This window comes from Aphelocoma coerulescens, chromosome 5, assembly GCF_041296385.1.
Source record: "Aphelocoma coerulescens isolate FSJ_1873_10779 chromosome 5, UR_Acoe_1.0, whole genome shotgun sequence".
Taxonomy (NCBI): Eukaryota; Metazoa; Chordata; class Aves; order Passeriformes; family Corvidae; genus Aphelocoma; species Aphelocoma coerulescens.
This window is the reverse complement of record NC_091019.1, coordinates 52,078,076-52,103,289: the sequence shown is the minus strand read 5'-3', so window position 1 is coordinate 52,103,289 and position 25,214 is coordinate 52,078,076. Positions and strand designations below refer to the sequence as shown.

At 42.2% G+C, this 25,214-nt stretch overlaps 1 protein-coding gene across 2 annotated transcripts in view; it reads left to right on the top strand.

The window, feature by feature from the left end:
- Positions 1-25,214, top strand: part of ITPK1 (inositol-tetrakisphosphate 1-kinase) — a 145,027-nt gene that overhangs the window by 103,307 nt on the left and 16,506 nt on the right. For both annotated transcript variants that reach the window (XM_069018127.1, XM_069018128.1), the window contains exons 6-7: positions 19,468-19,566; positions 21,450-21,490. In XM_069018127.1, coding sequence (XP_068874228.1) covers positions 19,468-19,566; positions 21,450-21,490 — 140 coding nt within the window. The remainder of the gene's footprint in view (positions 1-19,467; positions 19,567-21,449; positions 21,491-25,214) is intronic.

Genomic DNA, 25,214 nt, shown 5'->3' with positions numbered 1-25,214 from the left:
AAGTCCCTAAAGGGCTATGACAGGGACAACATCCTTGTAAGCTTTTGTGGTTTTATATTCTTTGCTGGACACCTGCCACTAGCCTTTCTCTCTGCTGATTTGTGTCATTATGATCTGGCATTGTCCTGATACTGGAAAAAAGTCTCCTTCAGTAAAGGATGCTGAAGTTCTCCTTGGCAAAGACCAAAAGGAAAGGGAGGGGAGGAACCTAAAGGAAAAATAAAATACAGAGAAACAAAGTGAATACTAGGAACAGCTTTCATGGGAGAGTGTGAACACGTACCCCATCACTACAAATACACATCTGAGTTTCCAATTTTTGGAAACACCACAGGGCTCCACAAACCTGGTAATGCAAAGGATTAGGCTTATCCTGGGGAACAAAAACACCTTCCTGATCCTGGTTGGATGAATCTTTTTGGTTTCTTAAAAAGACTAGCAAACCTAAAGCTGGTTTGTTTGGTATGGTGTTTTAAGTCCTGTCCCCTGTTGTTCCCTCTATTGGTCATATTGCAGTCAGACGAGTGTTCAAGTAAAAAGACAGCTGACATTTTTCCAGGCTTCTCTGATGAGAAGCTGCAATGAAATACATGTGAAATTACTTAAAAAATGTTGGTACTGGTACCTGCAGGTTGTACCTGCTGGATGAGGTGGGATGCTGCCTGTGGGGATCACACCTTGTGCTGAGGAGCAACTTTTGAGACAGTCCTGGGCTGTGTTCTCCTGAAAAAGTGGTCTGAACTTTGGCTGACTGCAGTTTAACCCTGGATTTTGGCAGCTCTGTGTAAGGCAGAACATAATGATTAGGCTTATGATGCAGAATATAAGTACTTTTGAAAAGGGATGCAAAGGTTAAAAATGAAATGAAATTAAAATTCTTGGGTATTTTTTGAGAGAAGCTGAAGTAAAATGAGTAGAGGAACTTGCGGAAGGGATCATGAACTGTAATAAATGAAAATCCTTTAGAAATCTAAAGTCACTTCTTAGAAAGATACATTATTAAATGGGATCTCTTGGATTTCCTGCTTAGTAGGATAAACAGAAAGGGGAGATGAATGTTTGGTAATTTCATTCATACCTAACTCAAATTCTTGCTAATGAAGAACTGATAATTTCCCAGTTGGCAACTATGTGTTTGAAATGCTTCATTTTTCACTGTGCTGCATGAACATCTGTCCTGCTATTCGCCTTTCAAACAGAAAATTAATTTCTTCTTGTCTGAGATAAGCTTGCAAAATATTTATGGGGAAAAGCTATGAAAGTATATCAGTATTAGGGAAAAAAACATGAATGTATTGGTTCATTGGCAGGGATATGTTTATAGAATATTCTCTTACTCGAGCAGACTTAAGAAACAGGCATTGAAGACAAGGTATTTATTTCAATCACCAGTAACTATTGCCAAAATGAACATAATTACTGTTTCATGGTATACAGGGCAGGGGTCATCCTGCAGATTCGAAAGCAAATTCAAATAAGCATCTAGCTCACTCTCATAGTGAAGAATATGAGCTGAACGAAGTACATAGTGTAGAAGAGTTACAGTTTCAAAAGATGCTGAGATATCAGCTCTGTGCCCTGAGCATGCCTGGCTCAGACATGTCTTCTGCTTTGTTTCAGCCAGCAGAGGCTGTGGCAGTGCCATCCTCCTTGGGTTCTCAGTATGTTTGCCTTCCATGGCCAGGAGGTTAAATGCACCTAGGAAGAAGGCTTTCCTTTACAGTAGGATTCAGTCCTGATGCCACAGGAAGATTAAGCTTCCAGCTCGTCCAGCAAGGTGGTTGCATTGGTTTCCCACTGGTTGTTCCAGTAGCACATGCTAATTGCTGTACTGTCATGGCTTGCTAATGACTAAGTGTGAATGTCACAAGCATTCTGTTGGGCCCTGAACTGTGGGAGGGTGCTTTCCTTCTTCACCAGCCTCCCCCTAGAAAAACGCAGGCGAATGATGAAGGTTTGCTGGGAAATAAGGGGCGTTTCTGGTTTCCTCATTGGTCAGTCTTGGAATGATACCTTGCATGAGTCTGCTGGAGTGTAAAGCCTGTGTCCTTGTGCCCCGAACAGGGCTATCAGAAGGAAATGGAGGAGTTTGGTTCCACAAGGGTGCATTTAGTTAGAGCAGCCCCTAAAGTCCGTAATGGTAATATTAAGTGCTTTGAACCAAAGTCATGTCTTCAATATCTCGTTTAGAAGGAGCAGCAAGCTGTGAGTTCAGTGGGGTATGAGTTCTGTTAGACTTTGTTTCCTCTCTGTTCACAACTGCCTGTTCCTGCCTGGAAGCCTGAACTGTTGCTCTCAGGTGAACAGAGTAGACAGGATGCCTCCCTCTTCTGTGTATTTGTATGAAAGTGGTCTGCAAAATCAAGCAGCAGTAGTGACATATTTTTGCATGAGTGAGGTAGGTTTACTGCCACGTGCTCTTTGCTGCTATGTTGCTATGCATGTTGGATGTGGCTCCCTGGCACTTTCAAAAAGCTGTGATAGCCTAACCACTGTCAGGGTCACAGCCATCCCTTCACAGCATTATGCAAGGCACAATCATCTTTTTTCACAAGAAACTTGGCATGTTCTCTGCTTCTCCTTTTAGTAAAGCACCAAATCTCCCAATGGTTTCCTGCTTTTGTACTCTGCTGTATGCTGTGCAGACAATTCCTAAGGAACCTAAGGAGACCATAATTAAACACTTGATGGAGAAGCTTGAAATGTTGATGTTACATGCCTGAAGACTGGAAAATATTGACACCTGCTGTGATTTTCTAGTTCTGAACACACTTAGGTTTTTCCCCATTTTTTCAGTTACACAGTATAACTGATACTTGCAACGTCTCTTCCTGTGGAGACGTTGCAAGGAGCCCTGAGGACATTTCCTCCTCTTGTTCTGCTAAAACTAAGGGTTTTCAAGGACAAGCATGTTGTAAGACTGAGCTGTGGTACATTCCTTACTGTTTTCAGGTCCTATGTAGCCTCTGACTCCTGGTACAATTTTGGAGACAAAATGTCACCCCTGCTCTTGGAGTGAGAATCCCCTTCTTTAACTGACAGCATATTGTACTTTGGCACAGGATGAATGTGTTTCTGGAATTGCCTGTACAAGTCTCCTCTGTCTCACTACAGCATTTGGCTGCTGCAGACAGTACATAGATGTGACTAATAGTCAGACTTACTGGAACAAAACAAATGCTGGTACTGCCTGGGTTGGTGTCCCGGTAGGGTGCTAACATGTCCTTGTTTGGCAAAACAGAGCATTCCTTCCTGAGTGCTTTCCCCTTCTTGCTAAGCTGAACTCAGCAACACTGAGAAATAACAGCATCCTCCTCCACAGTCATCTCAGAGAGAAGCTGCTGAGGTCAGGTTTTGAAGGCTGTGCCCAAGAGACCAAAGGTACATCATTCCTGCATTTTAACACAAGTGTTGAATTTTACAGCACCTTGTCTGCAGTGGCCTATTGTCTTCTGTTGCCCTTTTCTCTGGTAATGTGAATAAATTATCCAGAAAAGATGTATGTGCACTGCTTTGCTGCCTAATACGTGGTACTCAGTTTTTTTTCTAACAAATGGTGCCAGTGCTGGCCTCAGGGAAGAGGAAAGCAAGCTGAAATGTTCTTGTCAGGGCACATGTGTCGTCTCAGAAGTCCTCTGGTTGCATAATTTCATGTTGTCCAAATGTGAGTTCAAGTCAGGAAGAACAGCCTCCCCACCTCAGAGAACTGATGTGTTTGTACAGCTTGTGGCCTGCTTGTTTCTGAGGTGCTTTGAGCCCTGACGTGCAGATCCTTGTGTTTGAGAGGCCCTATGGAAATGAGCACATTTGGACACCTGCATGGTGCTGGTGGCACAGCTTACACTTACATAAAATCATCCATGGGCACAAGGACTAAATTAAGCAATCACTAATCATCACAGCAATGCAAGAGCTCGAAGTTGAAACCCAGCAAATGGTCAGGGATATGAGCTTCCAGACACATGAGGAAATCTCATATAAAGCTTCAGCTATGTGTCTGTGTTACATATCTTTGCAAATCCTAATGCTGTTCAGGATCACATTCTACATTCTTGGAATAAGCTAAAATGCTTATACTCTATGTAATGTTCATAGCTTTTATAAACTTTTGCACTGCACTTTTTTACTTCAATATTTTTGCATCTTTGTTACCTTTCTCTATATTTAAATGCTTTAACAAAGATTGTTCAGCTGTTGCATTGCAAGTGGCTGGTGATTCAGAGCAGACCCAGAACTTGGTTCAGATGGAGTCTTAACCAGGAACTTAACTTGGTTAAGTTCTTGGTTCAGATGGAGTCAGGCACAGAAGATGAGGTTTTCCACCCCTGCCCACAGGCTGTCTCTTGATGAGCCCTTCTAGGGTTTTGTCTCTTGCTTTCACTGCTGTAAGATGGATCAGCGATGAGTGCTGCCTTTGTAAAAAGGGAAAGATCTCCAAACAAGGAGTGCTGTATGAGAGCATGAGGCAACTGCAGGTATGTCCTGAGCAAGCCTGCCACCAAAACCCACTGTTTCTTTGGTCAGTTCACTGAGGGTTTGCTTCAGCTTCCCTGGCAGTAAAATGAAACTGCTATTGGATAGTGCAGGAATGAAGGAAGAGTCTTTGATGCATATGGAACTTCGTGTATTTCAAGAGGTTTATATAAATAAAATGTACGTCAATGATAGTAGCATGGGTTTTTAATGAGCATTCTTTCATCTGCATTTAGCTACTTGAAAAGTCTAATCTTAGCATATACTCTATGTTTTATTTTTTTTTAAATCTTTTCAAATACAAGCTAATTATTTTCATCTAGTAAGAAGCAGATTAATAAAGTTTTGACTGAAAGACATGACCACATGTCTCAGAAATCTAATTGCCCTTGAAGTATTTAGCTTTCCCAGACCTACAGGTATGTTCCTCATTTTGAAAGTGCTCTGTCTCTCAATGTCTTCTGTTGCCCTGACTTTGTTACAGCATTTTCAGTCTGTCAAAAAGAAAATGAGTACCCAGATTCCCAAAGCCTGGAAAAAGGTCATTAAATAGATCAGACAAAAGGAAATAGCATGTCTACTAAATCAGAGATGTTTTATACAAACCATGATGGGTCATGCTGAGAGCTGTCTAACTTGTTGAGCTTAGCAATGTTTCTCTTCTTGAAAATTAGCCAAGAATTTAGCTCTTTCCATAACTTTCTAATCCACCTACAGAGCAGAGTTCAGATACTACAACTGGTATGGTAAGTATCCGGCATTTTTCTGACTGGGTAGTCTGTAAAACTTCTTTGATTACAACATGATTAAGAATAGAGTTTAGCCTGTGATTTTACTTACCCTGTTAGTTACTGTTAAATTCTTTTGTGCAGGACATAAGAACAGACCATCATATTGTAGAGCATAGGATTTTGATATATCTTTGCAGCATTGACAACCACCAAAAAGTGGGCTGGAAGACAGCAGGTTACAAATCAAGTTTTTGCAACTATTTACTTCTCAAAGAAGTGCATTTTCTGAAGACACAGGACATTCCTTCTCCTTTGACAAAGGATCTGTCGAATACTGGGAATTGACACTGGATACATGGGGAACTTTCCTCTTCACTGATCTCACAGATACCCTGAGCCACAAATTACGGTGTAGTTTTTTACATGGACGATGTTTTTTACATATGTCTGTGTGGCTCAAGGCATCTTCTATCTCTGAGTTCCTGTCATGTGTCCTGTCACTGGCTGTTGTGAAAGGGAAAATCCTTGTTTTACCAACTTACAGGGCTCACAGCTGTTGGACAGCTAAGGGGTGGATATGATACAGTCTGACTTTCTAGGAGTCGGCATCCCCTGTATTTCTTGGTGTAGGTGCACCACATCTAGGGAATTGGGGACAGTTGACCAGAATTTTGAAGAGGTTCCTACACAGCTGCTTGCACTCACACAGCTCCTGTTTTCTAAATGATCCAGTCTGCAGCTCTGCTATACCTCAGTTTTCTTCAATCCATCCATGATATTTGAGGCTTCTTCTTCTTGAGGTATTACTTGGCTTTTTCATATATACTTCACTGAGGAAACCAATAAATGTGGCACATTTCTTTACAACTTTCATTCATTAGATCGGTTAATGAGGAGAGATGTAAAATGGATCCAGCCACCAGGGGAAAGGAAAAAAACTGTATAAGCTTGAGTTTTGACAAAGGGGACTTGAGGAAGGGCCTGGTTTTAGAAATGTCATAAAAGGAGTTTATCCATGAGAAAGCTTGTGATGAGATGGCAGTGTGTAGGTGTAAATGGGAAGGTCAGGGATGGTGGCACAGTTGAGATAGAAGAGGAGGTGGGACTCAGTGGTGGACAAATGGCAACAAGCAGTGTGCTAGAAGACTTGTGGGCTGTCCTCTAACTAAAGGATCCCCCAGGATGAGAGGGCCTAGACAGTGAATGTTTTGCTGTATTCATCAGAGTGGGGAGATAAAGAAGAGAGAAGTGGAGGCATGATCATTATATGTAGAAAGCACATAAAATTTTAGAATTCTTTAACTTTTAGGGCCTCCCACACACCTTAAATCCTGACCAATTGGGGATAGCTGTTATATCAAGTCTTATACAGATAAACCGGTGGGGAAAAAAAGTACACCTCAGTACAACTGGTCCTTATGTCAGCAGATGGGAACTACTTGCAGAGGCAGGTACAAGTCCTCCAGCCCAGTGCAGTACAAAGAGATAAACTGAAAAAATATTCCCCTCACTGCATGAGGGGAACTCCATACTCAGTAGTTAGGGGAGAGCAGGAGGTGTAATCCAGGGCTCATAAGTTGTTACAAGCATAAGATTCAGGGAGCAGCAGCAAGCCTGTGCTGAGGAGCCCAAGACAAAACCAGAAACACACCTACAGTCAGGTGGCCCAGGGCAATATTTGCACTCCATTTTAAACAAGTAAAATTACACTAGAAAGTTTATTTGGGAGCTACTGTTTGCCAAAGTGGAGAATATGATTCAGAATTTGTCCTGGCCAGTGTTGCTACATATAAAGTAAAGAAACTTTTTAAAGGGCATGTAGTGATAGGACAAGGGGGAATGGCTTCGAACTGAAAGAAAGTAAGTTTAGATTAGATATTACGAAGAAATTCTTCACTGTGAGGGTGGTGAAGCACTGGAATGGGTTGCCCAGAAAAGTTATGGAATGCCCCATCTCTGGAAGTGTTCAAGGCCAGGTTGGATGGGGCTTTGAGCAGCCTGGTCTAGTGAAAGGTGTCCCTGCCCATGGCAGGGGGATTGAAATGAGATGATCTTTAAGACCCCTTCCAACCCAAGTCATTCTGTGATTCTATGAAATCAGCCACAAGTTCTCTGTCTTTTCTGGACTTTCTTGCTGGGTGTTTCTGCATGTGGACATCTCCTCCACCCTTGTTAGTATACTTGACAGGGGACAGTAGCAAGTTCATGAATCAGGAGTCAGTGTAGTAACTGAAGCCAGAAAATGACAGGTATTTCTTTGTGTATTCAGACTATATAGGTCAGCATTGTTCCCTCCAAGACAGGAATGCACATTTCAGAAAAACAGGAAGATTACTTTGCAGCAACAGTTCTTGTGAAGGTAATTGTCTCACAGCAAAGGGCAGGTCATTGCTCCTCACACTATCTGGCTAAAATTTACGTGTGTATGGAGTACTACGAGTTTACAAACAGTGGGTAGAGATAGATATGTCCAGAAGTTACTAGTTCTAAACTGCTGAATGTATAAGGTAAAACCATGGGTCAGATGTGCCTGTGTCCATTGGCTTTGTTGGTACACAGGCAGCTTCCAGAAACAAATTGGCTGGAGCCATGTGAGATGAATTCCCTTTTCTGTCACAATTATTCACTGGCACACAGCTTTTGGGAGCTCTTAGCCAGACTCAGGAGCCTCCTTGTTGCTGCCATGTGTTCTGGCACATCAGTCAAGGACTCCATTCTTGTCTTTCCTACTTCTGCCTTTTTATTGCCATCTCCCTCCTGCCCAGGTGTTACTGAAGGAGACCAAGTGCTGGACTTGCAGCTTTGATGCACTGAGGTTTTTGTGGAATAAGTGGCTTCTGGCTGCTGCTAGCTGCTTGGCATGCCCAGGGGATGGACAAACCAGGGACACGGGCATTGATTGCACCAAAGATGTGGCCAAAGACCTAGTCTTACAGTGCCAGAGAAAATAGAAACCACTTTGTCCTGGATTCTGCTGGAACTCTGGCATCTTAGCAGATGACATCCGCTGAAATACCAAGCTTGGGCACATGCCACTTCCAGAATTCAGCGGCCACTACCTCTTCTCCGTGATGCCAGAGAGAATCACGCAACACAGGATTTTCTCCTGGCAGCCTGTCAGCAGTGTGGCAATAGTGTCAGCTTCCTATACCAACACTGCTTTCAGGGTAGTAGGTAAGGACTGTGAGTCCTTGCCTCCCAATAGTTTCTCACAGGTATTGCAGAGTGTTTTGATGAGTGTTGGGATCTGGTGTGGGAAAGCTCTTCCATGGGATATCTACACAGAGTGCTTTTTCAGTTGTTTATGAAAAGAGATCACAGAATATGCTGAGTTGGAAGGGACCCATAAGGATCATTGAATCCAACTCAATGGCACAGCACAATCCCCAAGAGTCACACTATGTGCTTGAGAGTATTGTCCAAACACTTGAATTCTCTCAGGCTTGGTGCTGTGACCACTTTCCTGGGGAGCCTGTTCCAGTGCTCAGCCACACTGGGTGAAAACCTTTTTTTAATATCCAGCCTAAACCTGCCTGACACAACCTCACGCCTTTCCCTCAATCCTGTCCCTGGTCACCACAGAGAAGAGATCAGTGCCTGCCCCTCCTCTTCCCCTCACGAGGAAGTTGTAGACTGCAATTATGTCTCCCCTCAGTCTCCTACAGGCTGAACAGACCAAGTGCCCTCAGCCACTCGTCCTACGGCTTCCCCTCAAGGCCCTTCACAATCCTCATTGCCCTCCTTTGGACACTCTCTAATAGCTTAATATTTAGAGGGCTGTCTGAAAACTTTTTAGCAAGAGAAACTAATCCAATGTAAACAACATTGTGTGTGTGCATTCCTTTGCTGTAGTTATACTAACATAATTAGAACAGAAAAATATACACTAACAAAGCTTTCCCATGTAGATAGGTCTTTTTCTTTCTGATGTTTAAAATACTCATAGCTTGTTTGTCTCAAGAGTTATTTTTTCTCATTGATTTGGAGTGAGCCCAATCCACCTCACTTGGGAAAAATCATCAAGTTGTAGCAGTCTGTGTAGTAGGCAGCAGCCTTGGCTGGTGTGCCCTGCTCCAGTTAAAGCATTGCACACAAGTGCAGAGCAGGATCTTACAAGGCCAGGAACAGTGTTTCAATTACATTTTTCCTAAGTGCTTCAGGATTGTCTGTATGTTCTTCAATTGAAAATACAAAATGTTTCTGAATAAAAAAACCCTGTTCATTTGAGTTTGCTCCTTCCATGACACAACGTGCAAGCTCTGAAAGGTGAGCAGTGTAGCAGGTAAAAGTCCCACATGCGTTAGAGAAGTTTGCTAACCTGTGCAAGAACAGTGTTAGGGCAGGGCAGTAGCTTCTTGTTTCCCATGTTACGTACAAACTTGGGACCATGATTATTGGCTTGTGTTGTTGAGTTGATAGTTAAGTCTCTGCTTAGGTATCTGCAAACAGTTCTTTCCACTGTTGTTATTGAAATGCCACATGCTTGCATTTCACCCATGGCACAGGAAGAAGTGCATTGCAGTTGTGTAGTTGTGCTCTGAGTGGCTGCTTTTCATAAAGGAACTCAAATTAAATCAGTGGTCACCAAATCTCTGGCAAATCTGTTTGTCCTCACAGCACAGAGATGGCCTCCCAACACAGGTGACAGGAGGTGCCCAGTCACAGGGCTGGCTGTCAGCCTTGCTCAGCTGTGCAGTGGCAGTGATGTGCCTTTCCTGTTACTCAGCATTATTCTAAGATCTTGCTGTGTTTTCTAGATCTGTATGTAAACTCTTGCACTAACTTTGTGTTCACATACATGTGAGTTGGTAAAGTAATAAAGGACAGGTATTTATTTGCATTTCCTCTGTCATCTCTGGTATGGTTTGGAACAGGAGCCAAAGGCCATGTTCCTCTCTGGCTCGAGCTGCAGCACAGGTGCTGCAGGAGTCCTGCTAACTATGGGGGCTTGATCTAAGCAGAGAATGGTACTGTCAGAGCCCCTTCCAGTGTGTTCCTGGGATACCTCTCTACCTCGGAGGGAGTTTTGTCACTATTTTGTGCTCCTTGTGGGCTGCTGCTTTGCCTCTGACACAGTATGTGTAGATTGGAAGTGGTGTTTGCGGAAAGCCTGGGACATGCGTTGTATAGTATCTCCCAGGATTTATCTTCCAAAAGCTCATTAAACTGATCTTGTTAAGGGCCATCAACCCTCTTAGATTAGAGATATAAAGAGCTTCAGTGGACTCTACTCATCTGGGTACTCTAACATCTTCAAATGGACTCCACAGACAAGAAAAAGCTGCCTACGTCATGTCTGTCATCATGCCCCCTGCATGAATGCATTTTCTATTTTATTAGACAACGTACTCTGTATAATACAAGGAAAGACTGATTATTCAACTGAGAGGAACTAATTGGTTTAAGTGAGTAGAGTTACATACAAATAAATTCAGTAAGGAGTTCAGCACTGGGTCTTCACAGCTTACCTTAGATTCCTGGGAATGATGAGCATTTCATTATATGGAGCAAACTGGTGCTCTCTCTGCCATCAACTTCTCAGTGAATTGGGTGGTCATGAAGAACCTTAGAGCTATGTATCTGTTTAATTATGAGGGCCCTGGTGTTCACATCTTTCACTCAATCTCCAACACATAGTGTATAACAGTGTATTTGCTCCAAATCTGGTGGTCCCTGGCCATTTTCAAGCTCTATGGGTGTGTACAGGGAAGTGCACAGCACTATCTGTTCCTATCCACCATCTAGGCCAGGGGGATGCAAATTGACATCCCACTGCCTCCTGTCCTGGAGCTGTGTCGTTTGCAAGTAGAAGCTTAGCTTGGAAATTGTTTTGCACTAGTCTAAGTAATGTCTTAGCTCAGTATTTGGGAGAGGAAGCATAAAAAATCCTACATTTGGGCCATTATATACCTTCTGTATTTCATGGTAAAGAGTCATATTTGACACTGGCTCTTGGTTCTGAGACTCCTTTATCATTCAGCATGGGGTTGTCCATGTTGGTAAGAATACTAAAACTTTTGTCACTTGAAAATGGCAACACTAAGTATAATTCTTGTATTCAACATACATAGGTAAGCATATGAAACAGCAGATACAAATTACCGTTTAGGGACAGTTGAGTTGGTTTTAATCGGGGTTTAGGCATTCACACCGAATCTGACATTTGCATTTTAATGTAGAGCAGACATGCAGAATATATTTTGCATAGTCTGTCTTCTTGAAAAGCCTTTGGGGTTTTGCAGATACCAATACTTTCAATGCCAGTGTTCTGAGCGGAACATTATTGGGATAAAAATACAGAAAAGACTTCTTTAAGTTTGTCGAACAATCCCTTTCATTTTTTTCCTTGATGAGGAAAATTGCTTTCATTCTTCCTGTAACGTTGGAAACACTCCTGCCTGTAAAATGAGTCCCCAAGTTTTGGTACAGCTTCAATGCTCTAAGGAATAAATATTACTGTTTCAACAAAAGCTATTCTAGCAGGTTTTCTCCGCCCGTTCTTCATTACTTACAAGAGAGTTTTGCCTAACATTCTTATCTACAAAGAGCCTAAGAAGCACCAGAAGGTTTATTTCTTTCTCCTGGACAGATAGTTCATTTGCCTCCTTTTTCTGTGGTGAGGTGTGCTTGGTTTTTAAAATTTAACTGCAAAGCTTCCTGTCCCTTGCATTCGCAAGATGGCGGGTAACCACTTTCACCTGCTGAAAAATGAGGCTACTTGATGCTGAACACCCATCTCCCAGCCTTTACTCTGTCTCCTGAATGAGGTAATTTTTCACCACTTAAACTGTTACATGGTCGTGAGCTCACTTTATCAGGTTATGTCAATGCCTGTGTTTCACCACAGGTCTATTTTAACTGAAGGCATGTCTGTAGCTGTGCTTCTCTACTATCGGGTGCCTGTGAGGCTCCATCACGAGTGAGCAGAATGCTTGTCTGCAAAACCTGCCTCGTTCAGCCTGAGCACCCAAAGGATGACGTGAATTCCTTTCTCAGGAATCAGAAAGATTCTGCTCACTAAGGAAAGTGGGCATAAGATGAAAGTCTAAATCTAACAAGTAAAGGAGGAACTAATACGGACCATAGCTTTGTGAAATGGTTGTCTCTGAAAAGTTCATCTGGGAGAAAAAATGCCATCAGGCTGACATTACTATGACCTTTGCCTTTATTTCTTCTTTATGGTTTATACTTTCTCTTCAGTCTAAGCTGATTTCATCGTGTTCAAAACCCATAATTAGCACTCCTAAATTGCATGGAAATGACAAGTTATTGTGAATTTTTTTGAATAGGTTCGTATTTATATTTAGTGGTGAGATTTCCTCACTCATTGCCCAAATGCTTCAAAATCTCTACTTTTTTTTTAAAAAAGACTGTTGCTCGGCAGATGTTCCATTTAACACAGATATTCGGTGTGCAGTTCCTTGTATGCCAAGCTAGGGTAAGCTTGAAATTGTGCCCTCAAAACTGAGTCTGCTCTGCCCTCTTGTGTCTTTGGAATGTGTTGCCAAATGCTCCTCAGATACAGCTGCTTTATCCTGAGAACTGGAATTTTCCCCTCACAGACTTAAGATGCAAACACATGGGTATTCATATATGCGTTGATTTTTCAGTGATGAGTATAGATCAACATATGTTTGAACTAAATCTGTTCTGCCAATATTCCTCATGCACATGCATTTCTGAGGGGAAGGGAAAACAACTTGAGAGTATTTTTAATACAGCTCAAAAGTGCTGAAATAAACCTGTTAAAGTTGTGGGGTTTATGAATAAAGTTTTTAGGTTTATGAAGCTTCAACTGAAAAATTACCTACTAGAGGGAGGAGTGAAGAAGGGGTTCTTCCAGTTCATAGGGACTGAGCTGCTGTGAAGCTGGTGTTGGCTTAGCTGGACTGACTCCTTGATGTAGCAACTTTTGACCTTAGCAAAAGTTACAGTCTAAAGCTATAAGTGTACAGTCATTAAAGGGATTCAAAGGGCAAAAGACTCTGTCATGTAGTGGTTTATGATACCTTTGAGTAAGATTTAGCTGCATGCTTAAAAAATAAACCTTGCCAGCTTCTCTTTGTGGTTGGGTTTTTTGGTTGAAAATGAACTCAGTAGGCAGGGGTGAGCTGGAAGTTCATATTTCCTCCCCTTATTGTATTAGGAGAAAAAGACATTGCCCTGGCTGTGTATCCTCTCTATTCCCACAGGAGCAGAGTGCCACAAGCTGGTGGAAGCTACAGTGAAGCACAGTTTACTGAAAATATGTTTATTTTTAAGGAGTCTTAAATGTTTTCAAGTCATAGTGCAAACTGTTCTATTGAAGAGTGGCTTTTTTCAACAAAGTAGGCAGTTTAGAGTTTGTTACCGTCTGCTGTAAATCTTTCTGATAGTTTAAGGCTTAACATTTGCTCCATGAGTGTTGGATGAGGAACGGCCTGAGCCAGTCAGTCTTGATTTTGATATGGATGGTTTTGTGCTTATCTTAAGGGTGTTTACACCAGAGACCAGCATTTTTCAAAGCAGCTTTGTAATTTTTCTGCATAATGCATTGTGTGATGTGGAGGTTGCATACCCAGTCTTTTTAAGAATAATCCTGACAACCTTTCCAGGCACAGAGAGCAACTTGGGCACAGCTGTGCTCCATTTGGAATTGCTAAGCAGAATAAGGGGATCTAGATGTGCCAGGTAGGTTGCACACCTGGGGGCCTCCAGGCCTCCTCTTGTGCTCCTTTGACAAACTGCATCTTCCTTCCACCTGTTTCACAAATTCACTGTACCAACTTCTTTCACCTTTCCCTTGTCCTCAGCACACCCCTTATTTGGTGCTTCTTTTACCTTCTGTGTCTAAATGAAGAAGGTACTGCTAATGATGAGTACTGAGCCTGGGCAAAAGATATGACATTCTTCAGTAAACACCTTCTGGTTTATGTTTTTCCAGTAACGCGCTCAGGATTTTGGGTGATGGTGCTCAGACTGAAGCTTCAAACAGGTAGTTTGTTCAGCTACTGCAATGACCCCCATAGCATCAAAAAGTCTTTTTCCTGGAACTCCTTAAACTAGAGCCAAAAAGCCCTGCCAGGCCAAAGGGAGGTGAAGCCTTTTCCCCACTTCATAAACAGAAGCTCAGAGTTAGACTGTGTTTGGTGACTGCATCGTGGTCTTGTGGCAAGAGGTTGGTGGTGCTGAGAATAAATACTCTTTTTTCCACCTGTCTGCTGCACTTGCTAATCCCTAGGCTAGGTAGTGAAAGATGGTGAACTATGAGGCAGGAAAACATCTTTAAACAATAACTCTGAAGTTTAATAGGCAGTTGTCTTATCACTGTTTGTATTTCTTTTCTAGACACAGTTTTTGAGCTATTCTCACATGACCAAAATTCTCTTTAAACTCCTTTTCTGAAGACAAGGGAATACAATTGGTTGATCTGTGAATGCAGAGCATTGGATCTACAATCTATTATTTGTTTTCTTACCTGTCCAAAATCATAAGGACCAAAGAAATCCAAATAGGTTCTTCTTCTCTTACGGTTTATTTTTTCCCCACAGTTATCCACAGCTGCCCACTGTGTTGGTACTTCTCAAACTTTTATAGTACAAGTACTTTCTACCCTCATCAGAAACCATCCCAGGACTGTCTTGTACAGCCCTGTCGCAGTGGTTTCAATTTATTATTAAGTTTTGGTTCAAATAGGAACACCCATTACTCTTATTTTTTCTCTATCTGTTTTGCCTGGCTGCTGAGTGGGAGTGTGTTGAGTGTTTGGCCTCTTGTGCCTTCTTCTGGAGGTTTGGGTGTCCTGTGACTGTTTGGCAGGCTGTCTGCAGGCCACCAGGGTCCCCTGAGTAGAGAAGCATTACTCAGCATCTCTTACTAAAGCAAGTCCTGAACACAAAGAATTCCACCAATTCTCACTGCCAGAAAATTCTTTTCCCCAGCCAGTTTTTAATCTGCATCTTCCTCATCTTCACATCCCATTGCTCCTGTCACTATTGTTGAACTTCATCTGGAATAATCCCCTCCTGGCACTGACACCCTGGTTTGAGTGCTCTTTCACCTCTCTGTTGTTGGTGAGCTGTGTTACTCATCCTGTAAACTGGCCTTCATCAGTCAAGCCCTCATAATAATGTTGTTGCTCCATGGGAATGGAACAATGCTCTGACAAAGCTCACCCCGCAGCAGGGTGTGCCAGGCTGACTGCCCTGGTGCTGTGATTGCTGCCTGTCACCCGTGACCTCTTAGTGCCAGCTTCCTTGCTGTCCTCATGAGTCCCACTGCAAACGCTCCCCCTGTGCTTGCAATGAACATGATCCCTCCAGCCATGAGCTCCGTTCAGAGGTGATGGAGGGATAAAGTGTAGGTAGCACTGAAAGAACAGAAATAACAGTAGAAAAAATGAACAGCATAGATGAGAGATGGGGATGGGAGTGAGAAAAAATACAGAAAAGTGAGAAAGAGGAGAGAGAGAGAGAGAGAGAACTCTCTCTGAGATCAAATAATCTTGAAGAAAAGGGAGAATATTTAAAGGAAAATATGGAAAACAGATACCACAAAGTTTGTCCTAAAAATGAGGACAAAGATGGGGGAGGAACAGAGTAACAGAATTTTGACTTTTAAATTTAATTATAATGTGTTGTTTTTAACAACAAAAGTGCTACAATTGGGTACTTGTCTGAAGAGAAAGCTGAACACTGTGATCTGAAGAATCTTTCCATGTTGCTGTTAAGTTGGCAGTTCTGGACCTGACATGGTTCACCTGAAGTCCTGGCCATATTTCAAAGGCAGGACTCTCAGACACTGCCAGGTGCTTAGAACATAAAGAAATACCATTCTCTAAGTGTGCTGTACAGCAATGTACAGAATCTGAATTGACAGCAGTCTGTAGATTTATGGACAGATTTATCCTGCTGATATCTTCAGTTCAACGCAGGCTGCATGAAGGAAGATAGGGTTAATAATTGTGGTCATCTGCTTATTGTGCAATGCAGCATATGCACCCAAAGGGAGGGAGGAAGTGCCTGAGTTTTAGTTTCAGATCCAATGTGGAAAGATTAGAAATTGCATATGTAATAATCTCTTGGGATTTAAGGTCACTTGTACATAGCCAAGGATGGAAGATGAGGTGGAGTCTTTTCCAAACTTGATGTTTTAGAAGAACTCTCTTCCACTCAGCAGCATCTCAATGCACAGCAGAGCTGAGTACTGATGGTAGAAAAGCAACAGCATCAGCTCCTTGCACAGGGTCTGGGTTTTATCAGGTCTGTGTCCTGACAGAGTCGCTTCTGCTAGCGGTGTATGGCCAGTGCAGCTGTACAGGAGGGGTGACATGGCTGTGGCCTCATGCTGTAGTTGTTCTCAGACTGCTTCCATTAAAGTGCTTTGACCACACTGGGCTCTCAGTTGCTAATGAGAATATTGCTTGGTTTTAAACTGGAGGGTTAGGCTGTAGCTTCAATACAAAAGGTCAGCAGTGGAGCCAGAATCTTGATGCCCTTCTCATCTCTAGACTGTTATGTTCGCTTGTTTGTGTATATTTACTGTTGTTCTTTTTGGCAATGGTTTCCCGTGGTGTCTTGTCACTGCTGGTTTGCAAAGAAGCAGTGACAGTGCCAAGGGTCCAGCACCTGACCCCAGCTCAGTAAGTTCACACTAAAGCAGCTTACTCAGGAGGAGGGGAAGGGAGGGTTCAGTGTACCACTGGGGGTTTGCACCATGTGGGTTGCATGGTGTAGTTCCAAGCTGATGTAAATCAGTATTGAATTGACTCTCAGCCATTGAGTGAGGTCTATCCTGGACCTCAGTGCAGAGAAGGTGTGCAGAGACTGCTGTCACTCTGATAGTGGGAGCCTGGTGATGAGAGAAAGCTTTAGCATGTGTTTGCCACCCTGGGAAGGAGGAGAGGATGATTGCTGGCAGCTGGAGGACTTTTTTTTTAACCTACAGCTATATTTAGGATTTCAGCGTGTGCAATTAAACTCAGAGCAGCAGTTTTCTAGCTGTAGGCATTACAGAAATCTTGTGTTGAGTGAGGATTTGTTTGTCCTCAGGTTTGGCTGTGAATTAATGATTTGTTTTAGAGGTTTCAGTGGGCTACCTTCTTGGTAGAGAAAATGCCTGTGTTGTGCAAACTCAGCGGGAGCACTTTGAGATGCTAAGAGTCTTCTTTGCTACTTTTTGTTGATCCAGGTGGTCTTTTCTAAGTACAAAGTCAAAGAAATTACTTTTTGCTCTTTCCTTCATCTCCCCATGCAAGTGTCATGTAGTTAGCAGGAACACTGAATCCTCCCTGTCTCCCATTCCTGTTTGCATGAGAGAGAAACAGAGGGAAGTGAGATGGAACCATCTCTGCATCTGCACTATGAAGGCAAAGTTATTTGTGAACCTTAAGCATGTGGGTGGGAGAGCTGCCAAGCCAAAGTTGTTCCCAAGTATCTGTAAACTAAATCTTATTCCCTAAATTCATCCAACTAAGGAACTTTTGCTCTGGCAAAGGCTTGTAAATATTACAGTACCTGTCACTTTTGGATGCTGCTTTCTGTTTTCATAGCAGCAAATTGAAAGCTTTGAAATCTGGGATGTTTTGTTTAGTTTTGTAGAGGTTGACCTCAAAGCATCAATCTTTCTGCTCCTTGTATGAAAATAGCCTTTTCTCAGAAAACTTCTTGTAGTGACAGCACTGCTAATGAACAGAGTTCTTGGATATGCTAAAAGCTTGGGGATGTATTGAGATATGTGTACCAAAATATAGAGAGTTTTGCATCTCTGTTATTTTCAGTGATTCAGTTTTCTTTATATATATATATACTTACAATGAAGTGAAAAGTATGAATCTAAACAATGCTTATAAAGTGATTTCTGAATGTGTGGCTGTCTCAGAGTTATGGTTAGCTTTGCTGGGGTTTTAGTTCACATGTACTTTTCCGTTTCTGCACCATCTGCACAGCATGGCCTCCACCTGTTTGGATTCAGCCATGTTTTGCTTATTTTCAAGAGAAGTTTCTGGTTGATATAAACCTGTGACTTGAGTTTGCCAGATACAGTTGCTCGCACCATTTGTGCTTGTCTCCAGTTGCTTCTTGGAGGAAAGTGTCATGCTGTTTCTCTTGAAATAAGTCTGAAAAGCTAGTCTTGGCAGACGTGTTCTGAATTGTGTTCAGTACTGTGCCGCTAAATCGAGTTATAACTCATTTGTGGCTCCAAAGTTAACCTGGCCACAGCTCAAACTCCAAAGTAGTAAGTTTTTAAGACTGTGCTCACTAAGGAGGTAGCTTGAATAGTTGTTCATACTTGGGTGATGTCCTTGATTTGACTTTGTCAATATTGTCAACATGCACACAGCTTTTGTCTGAAAACCTGTGGGACTGCTGACCTGTCTCAGAGCTATGGCTGAAGTCAAGGTTCTCTGTACACTTGAAATTGCAACCCAGCCCTCTTAAGTGAAGAGTTATGCTCAAGCCCTATGAGTCCTACAGTGGTTTCTGCCTTTTCTGCTGCATTCCCAAGGGAATCTCAGTTCTCCTACAGTGAACAGGAAGTGAATCCTAGAGAAGTCAACTTACCAAGTCACTAAGAGGGCTGGTTTTTGACTTCAGCCTTCCTGCAACGCTGTATGAACAAGCACAACATCAGCAGAAACACTCTGGAGCAGACGTGCTCCATTACATTTTACCATGGTTCCCCTGATTTTTCTCTTTAACCGGAGCTTGCTGAGCAGTCTTGACATGGTGATGTCTCAGCTGTGCTCTGGTTGGGTTTGCCAGACCAAATGAACATTGCTTTCATGGCAGAGCCGTACCAGCGAACAGCAGAAAGTTCTGGCACCTTGTCTGAAGTAAATACACACTGGAATCTGCTATCTAAGGAGCCCCACAGGAGAGATGGCTTTGTGAGACTGCCTGCTCTAGTCACATTTGCAGACCATTCTGTTTTTTGTAAAATGCTTTAGAAAATTATGCTTGAAGGCATAAAGTTAAGAGCTATGATCCCAATTGCTTTTCACCTCACTGGCTAAGTCTTCTGACTACGTGTTCCTAATCAAGTGATCATTTTTGCCTCCTGTGAAAATACTGGCTTTATATTTCCATTTAGATTATCTGAAAATTTGGCCTTTCATCTTCTGAAATGTTTCCAGAACCCCAAATTCAGGCCTGGCTTACAATCCTTCTGGGTGCTTTAATATTAGCTGACTATCAAGAAGCAGTTAGTATGGAGAGAGCTGGTAATGGTGCAGCTGAGGAGCTAATCCCCTCATCTTCATTTGAGCCTTTTTATTTTCTTGCAGATGAGAGGATCTGTTCACCACCCTTTATGGAGCTGACAAGTGCCTGTGGAGAAGATACCTTGCAGCTTATAGAGAAGAATGGACTGGCATTCCCGTTCAGTATGTACATGGGCATTTTTTTGGTGCTTCTAGTAGGTTCTAAATACTGCACATGCACCCCCCAAAACATAGCCAACATTGTAGGAGTGTGGGTTTCACTGCCAAAGGTGTCAAGGATATTAAAACTTTCCTGAAACAAATGCTCTGAGGCAGTCTGCTTGGAATGTGGAACAAACCCCCTCCCTATCAGCTTTTACTTTGCCTTTTATTGCTGTTCCTTACTTTAAACACCTCGCTACAGTAAACATGCATTCCTGGGAAATGCTAACAGTTCTAACAAAGTTAGCCTCTTGCCCTGAACTTATGCAAGATGTTTCTCCTGCCAACTGTGTTCATTATTTTTCTTGAGAAAATCACTGCCTTGCTGACTGGCCTCTTTTTTCACCCACATCTCCCTTTTACTGGTCCAGGGTACAAATATAATCTTAGAGGGTAAAAGAAAGAGGGTTACCAAAGATAGCAAGGGCCCACAGCTCAAACAGCTGCTATGAACTGTTTGTGCTTTGTAGCAAGTTTCATTGTGGGGCTTGTGCTTTAATTTGTTCCTTTATTTGATTCCTTGCAGTATAAAGTGAGCAGGATCATTAGTCGGTGTTTGTTCCCTTGCTGTTTGCCTCATTTGTAAGGTTCAGAGGTAAAGTTGCGTGGAAAAAGCATGTTTTGCCCTCCCTGCCATCGCTCTCCCAAATGAGGCAGGTCTCCTGAAGCTGCACTGTGAAGCAGTACTTCAAATCCCACTGACTGGTTTTGCCCTTCTCTTCACACTGTGTCTCAATACAGACTGACTAGTCCTCAGTAGTCAGCAGCATATATTCAGGAGGTCTGAATCAACCCCACTAAATGATAATGAAGTTACAAAATAGCACTGAAAATTAATATACCTTGGTATTCTGGTAGTGTTTTTTCTTTTTCCTGTCTCTATTTTTATTTTTTTCTTAAAAATCCTCCATCTTTCCAGAGCATATGTCCGTGAGACATCATAAACCACTTTCCAAAATTTCAAGTTACCAACTTATATTGGATTCTAGTGCAGGTTATCTGCCTTTCATAGCTGCCTGTCCTCTTGCCTGCCAATTTGATTCTTCCAACAAACTGCAAAGAAGTCTTGTCCTATCCACCCCCTCACTACTTGCAAGTTTTCATCTCCTCTGCTTAACACATAAGTAACATCAGCTCTAGTCATCATGGGGTTCCTAGGGTCTTCAGTTCTTCTGTGGCCTCATAGTAGAAGGAGCATGTTGTTTCTTTCCTCTTACTGGTTTTACTCCTCCTCTTAATCAGGATGGAGGTGAGAACCAGGATATACAGAGCAGATAAGAAATGTGAAGGAGAAAGAAAAACTGCTAGGCTCTCTGCCTTTTTTGTCCCCCTCTATGGTTGCCTGTGAAAAGTAAGTTACATCTTAGTTTGGTTCAGCCCATTACATTTCCTGCTCTTCCCTGAAAACAGGGAGGTAGGAAAAAAAGTTGGTTTCCACCGTGTCCCAGTTCCTTTGTTTTAAGGACAGTGGTGTTTTGTGGTACCTGTAAAGTAGCTCTAGCCTCAGAAAAAAAATTATATAGTTGTGAAAATGCTCTCTGAGTAAACAGGATGGCAGAACTAGTACTAGTACTAACTTCTTAGCTGATGCTTGGCAGCTCTGTCTAGTCCTAATAATGATCTGTGTTGCACCTTAGTTGCAGGGAGGAATTGAGAGAGTAGAGCTTGGAGCAAGCCGAGCTTTGCAGTGATTGAGGACACTGTTCAAGCAAAAATTGTCACTGGTGTCTGTTACAGTCAATGCCTTGGTCTGGTGGACTCCAGTGTTTGCATGTGTGGGTGGGAACAGGATTATAAAGAGTTTGTTTCAGTGGTGAATTGTTTTTTCTTTTTTATTTACCCAGTTTGCAAAACCAGAGTGGCCCATGGAACCAACTCTCATGAGGTGAGTTAAAAAACTTTGCAGTATTATCCCTCTATTTCCAGTTGTGTCCTGTCTCCCAGTCCCCCTGTGATGGTTTGGCTGGTGATTTCCAATCCTGGAGTGGGTAGAATGAGGGCTGTGCCCAAACAACTTTTCTTCCCCACCTGTCTTTCATGTTTAATTGCACAATTATTTTTTCAAAAATCTGAAATTAAGTCAAATATTACTTGAACCTCCTGACATGGAAGTTATTTTTAGCAGTTTCTAGCGTCTATCATATTGTTGCTTCTAGCAGTTTGGAGTCTCCAGTCAGCTTTGTCTGCAAGAAATCTCCTTCAGTCTCTCCTTTGGTAAGAGGTCATTAAATAAAGTTTCCAACCCAGAAAGTTACTTTTCCAGTATGTATGTGGTACAGATGAGAAGTGGGTTTGTGCTTCAGATGGAGCAGCTGGCTGCTTTCCTTGAGAGGAAGGGAGTAACAAATAGAGATGGTTTCCAGACATGTTCAACTGTAGTAACACAGTGAGATTTGTGGGGAGAACAGGACTGGTAGAACTTATCTGCCTTCCTGTAAGGCAATTGCAGCTAAAATGGTTGTATATTCCTGGAAGGAGAGCATTACCTATGAGACTAGCTTCCTCTAAACTTAGTGAGTTGAGTCCCATTTTAATTCTTTTCCATTTGTGCTTCCTGCCTTCCTGCTTACTGCAGATCAGTTTTGAGAATCCAGCCCTTGATGCTGGCTGCATTAACTCTTTGCTTCCTTTGTTAACCACATGGTCATCAGTCCAGGTTTCCCAGCTGCTCTTGAAATGTGCACTACGAGACATTGCTGCCATGTCTCTGAGAGCTGAAGGCCCTGAAGTAAATTGTAAATCTAGATGAGCAGAATGGCTGTGGCTGAAATATTGACTGACCAGCATTTCCTTTTAAAAATGCAGTGAGATTTTTCAGGCAGGCTTTACCTCGGCTGATTTCACAAGCCAGCAGACAGTCCTGTTAGTTTGCTGGAGCAGCTGTTATAATTTTTAGCTGTCATTTCTGAGAACACTTGGGGACTGGATTGTTAATGAATTTAAGACTCCAATTTTCCTGCTGATTTTTCTATCAAGAGTTCCTCTGCAACTGCAAACTGAAATGCATGAATCTCTCAGTACTTGTCCAGTTAGGCTTGGACTTTATTTCCCTGGTGAATCTTTCACTGATCTTCTTTCATACAGTGCAGACACATCTAAGCCTCCTGCCAGAGCAAAAATTAGACTAAAATACAGCCACAGTCTGCACTTTATCACAGGAACTTATGACTAGAGCTTAGGAGGACCCCTGGAAAAAAGCCTGAAGTTTTGCACAGTACTTTACATAGTAGTAGTAGCTGTCACTTTTGCAGTTGCTGAGTTCACAGGAGTGATCCAAAATTATATTTATAATCAGATTGGAACTGTTTTGTAACTGCTTATGGTCAATAATTACAAAGGAAGCATAGGATAAATACCTACTTACAGTACAGTCTGTCTAAAAGATGGAGCATAGGTCTAGAAGCAAGAAATTCTTGTCTGTTTTATTAATGACTCCTTGTCTGGCTTTTGGTAAATCACTTCATTGTTTGTGGATATATTTCCAGTGCAGAGCTGACACTGAAACTAGAGCACTGACCAGAAACCTGCTTTTCTTCATAAGATGGCTGTTAAGAAAGTTCAAGTACTGTCTAACAAGGACGGCTGAAGGTGCAGGCTTGAGTTTAAGTTTGATGTGTGAGTTTGGGTTTGGTGTGTGTGTTCGCCATGTGAAGCTGGCAGACTCCACTTTTCTCACATGAGCACATGCTGTTGTTAAGGTGAGGTGGTGTCAGCCTTCCTGTGATGTCCCCAGTTCTACATGGCCTCTGCACTAGCAGAGGCCTCAGCAGCTCAGCACTTGACCCCCAGTTTGCCTGCACCATTTGTTAAACTTGAACAGAGATGATGGCTGAAAGTTGTGCTTCCTGGCTGCCATCAGGTCAGAACTAACCTCTGTTAAAGCTGCCATGAGAGATCCAAAGCCTGAAGAAATATATCCAGAAATTTTTTTTCTGAGCATTTGAGCAGACAGGAAGGAAAAGGCAAAAAATCACTGTTTTTTTGAGACTGAATTCCTTATGGACATTGTCGGTAAAAATTCTTGGTGCAAATGTTTTGTTTTGTTTTGTTTTGCCTTCAAAAGAGCTCTGCATTTATAATGAGAAATGCTATTTGGAAATTATGATATCAAGTATTGTAGCCATGTTACTGCCAGACACAGCAGGTCTGTGCTAGATGACAAAGAACAAGTGCACCCTGCAAGCAAATTCTTGGAGCTCTATTCATGCATGTTAAAAACCATGAGACATGGCACTGAACCAGCACAACACAACACCACAGGAGTTATATGGGTTGTGTGCTAATCCATGGGGCTGCCAGCACAGAGCTGAGAAGAGAGGCTTCACATAGCTTCCAGTGGTCTACGTCAGTGCTGTGCTGAGAAGATAAATTCTGGCTTTCCACACTTCTAAAATAGGCTGATAAATACCTGTTCATCTTACATTTGTTTGTGGGAATCAATTAACTAATAGTGGAAGAGAACACTATAGAAACAGCATAGTTCTTGGCAGTGTGGTGTTGTAGACATTATAATGCCAACAGTCCTCACAGGAGGAGAAAGAGAGCAATGTTTCTTGCCACCAGTAAGAGACAAATGAGTTATGATGTTGTTGCTGTGAATCATCTTGATGGATGATTCTGTCTGTTAGAGAAATTTCTTGCACAGGTTGTTACCACTCACAAATTCACTCTGTGCTGTGTAATAGAGACAGCAAGAATATCAGCTGCGAGTAGGTATTGAATGTACACATTGACTTGAACTCAGAAAATGTTAATCTACTGAGTTATTGTACATGTCTGCAGACAGTTATTTGATCTAATGTCATCTACCAGATAAGGAGGAATAAGGACAAAAATGTGCTCAGACTTAACTATGAGTATGTAATCACCACATCATTTACCACAGCCATGCTTTTGAAGAAGAAAACCTATTATATATTTGGTATTTTTTACAGAAACAAACTAAGGTGTTAACAAAAGTTCAGTCAATATTCAGATAACTAGAGCAGAGCTTGTTCAGGGCTCTGAGGATAGAGACCAAACCTGAGTGTATCCTCAGTGCTGTGTAGAGGCACACAGATACATAATTTCATCACTTGTGCAAGAACGGTGCTTGCTGCTGGTTCTGTGTAGGAGCCATGGCACAACCCATACTTCAACAAAAAACCTGTAAAATGGGGCACTATAATAATAATAATTATATATGCATGTAAGCATGGTAACGGAGAGCTCAATTGAAAGACCAGTGTAACATGTGCTGAAGATAAGCTGTCTCATCAAAGTATTTCAGGGCACCTACCAACGTTGCTTCCATGCTGTTAAAGACAGCTGCTGGTCATCATTCATAAGGCCCAATAAATGCCTTCCTTTTTGGCATATTTATTCCAGTGCCTTCAAGAGGACTATCTGTCTGGAGTAATGGGATGAAACCATGCCAGGAAAATTGGTATGCCAGCATTTGTTAGCAGTAAGAACTACTAGAGTCTGAAAAATGTTCTCTGATGGTGTGGGTGAAGCCCTGGTGCTTAGGCTGTTGCAACTGGGCTGAACCAAATCAGGGGAATAGAGCTGTGGGGAAGAACTCATGTAGTTAGTGCACAGAGCTGTTCCTTCTGTTTTTCTCATGATAC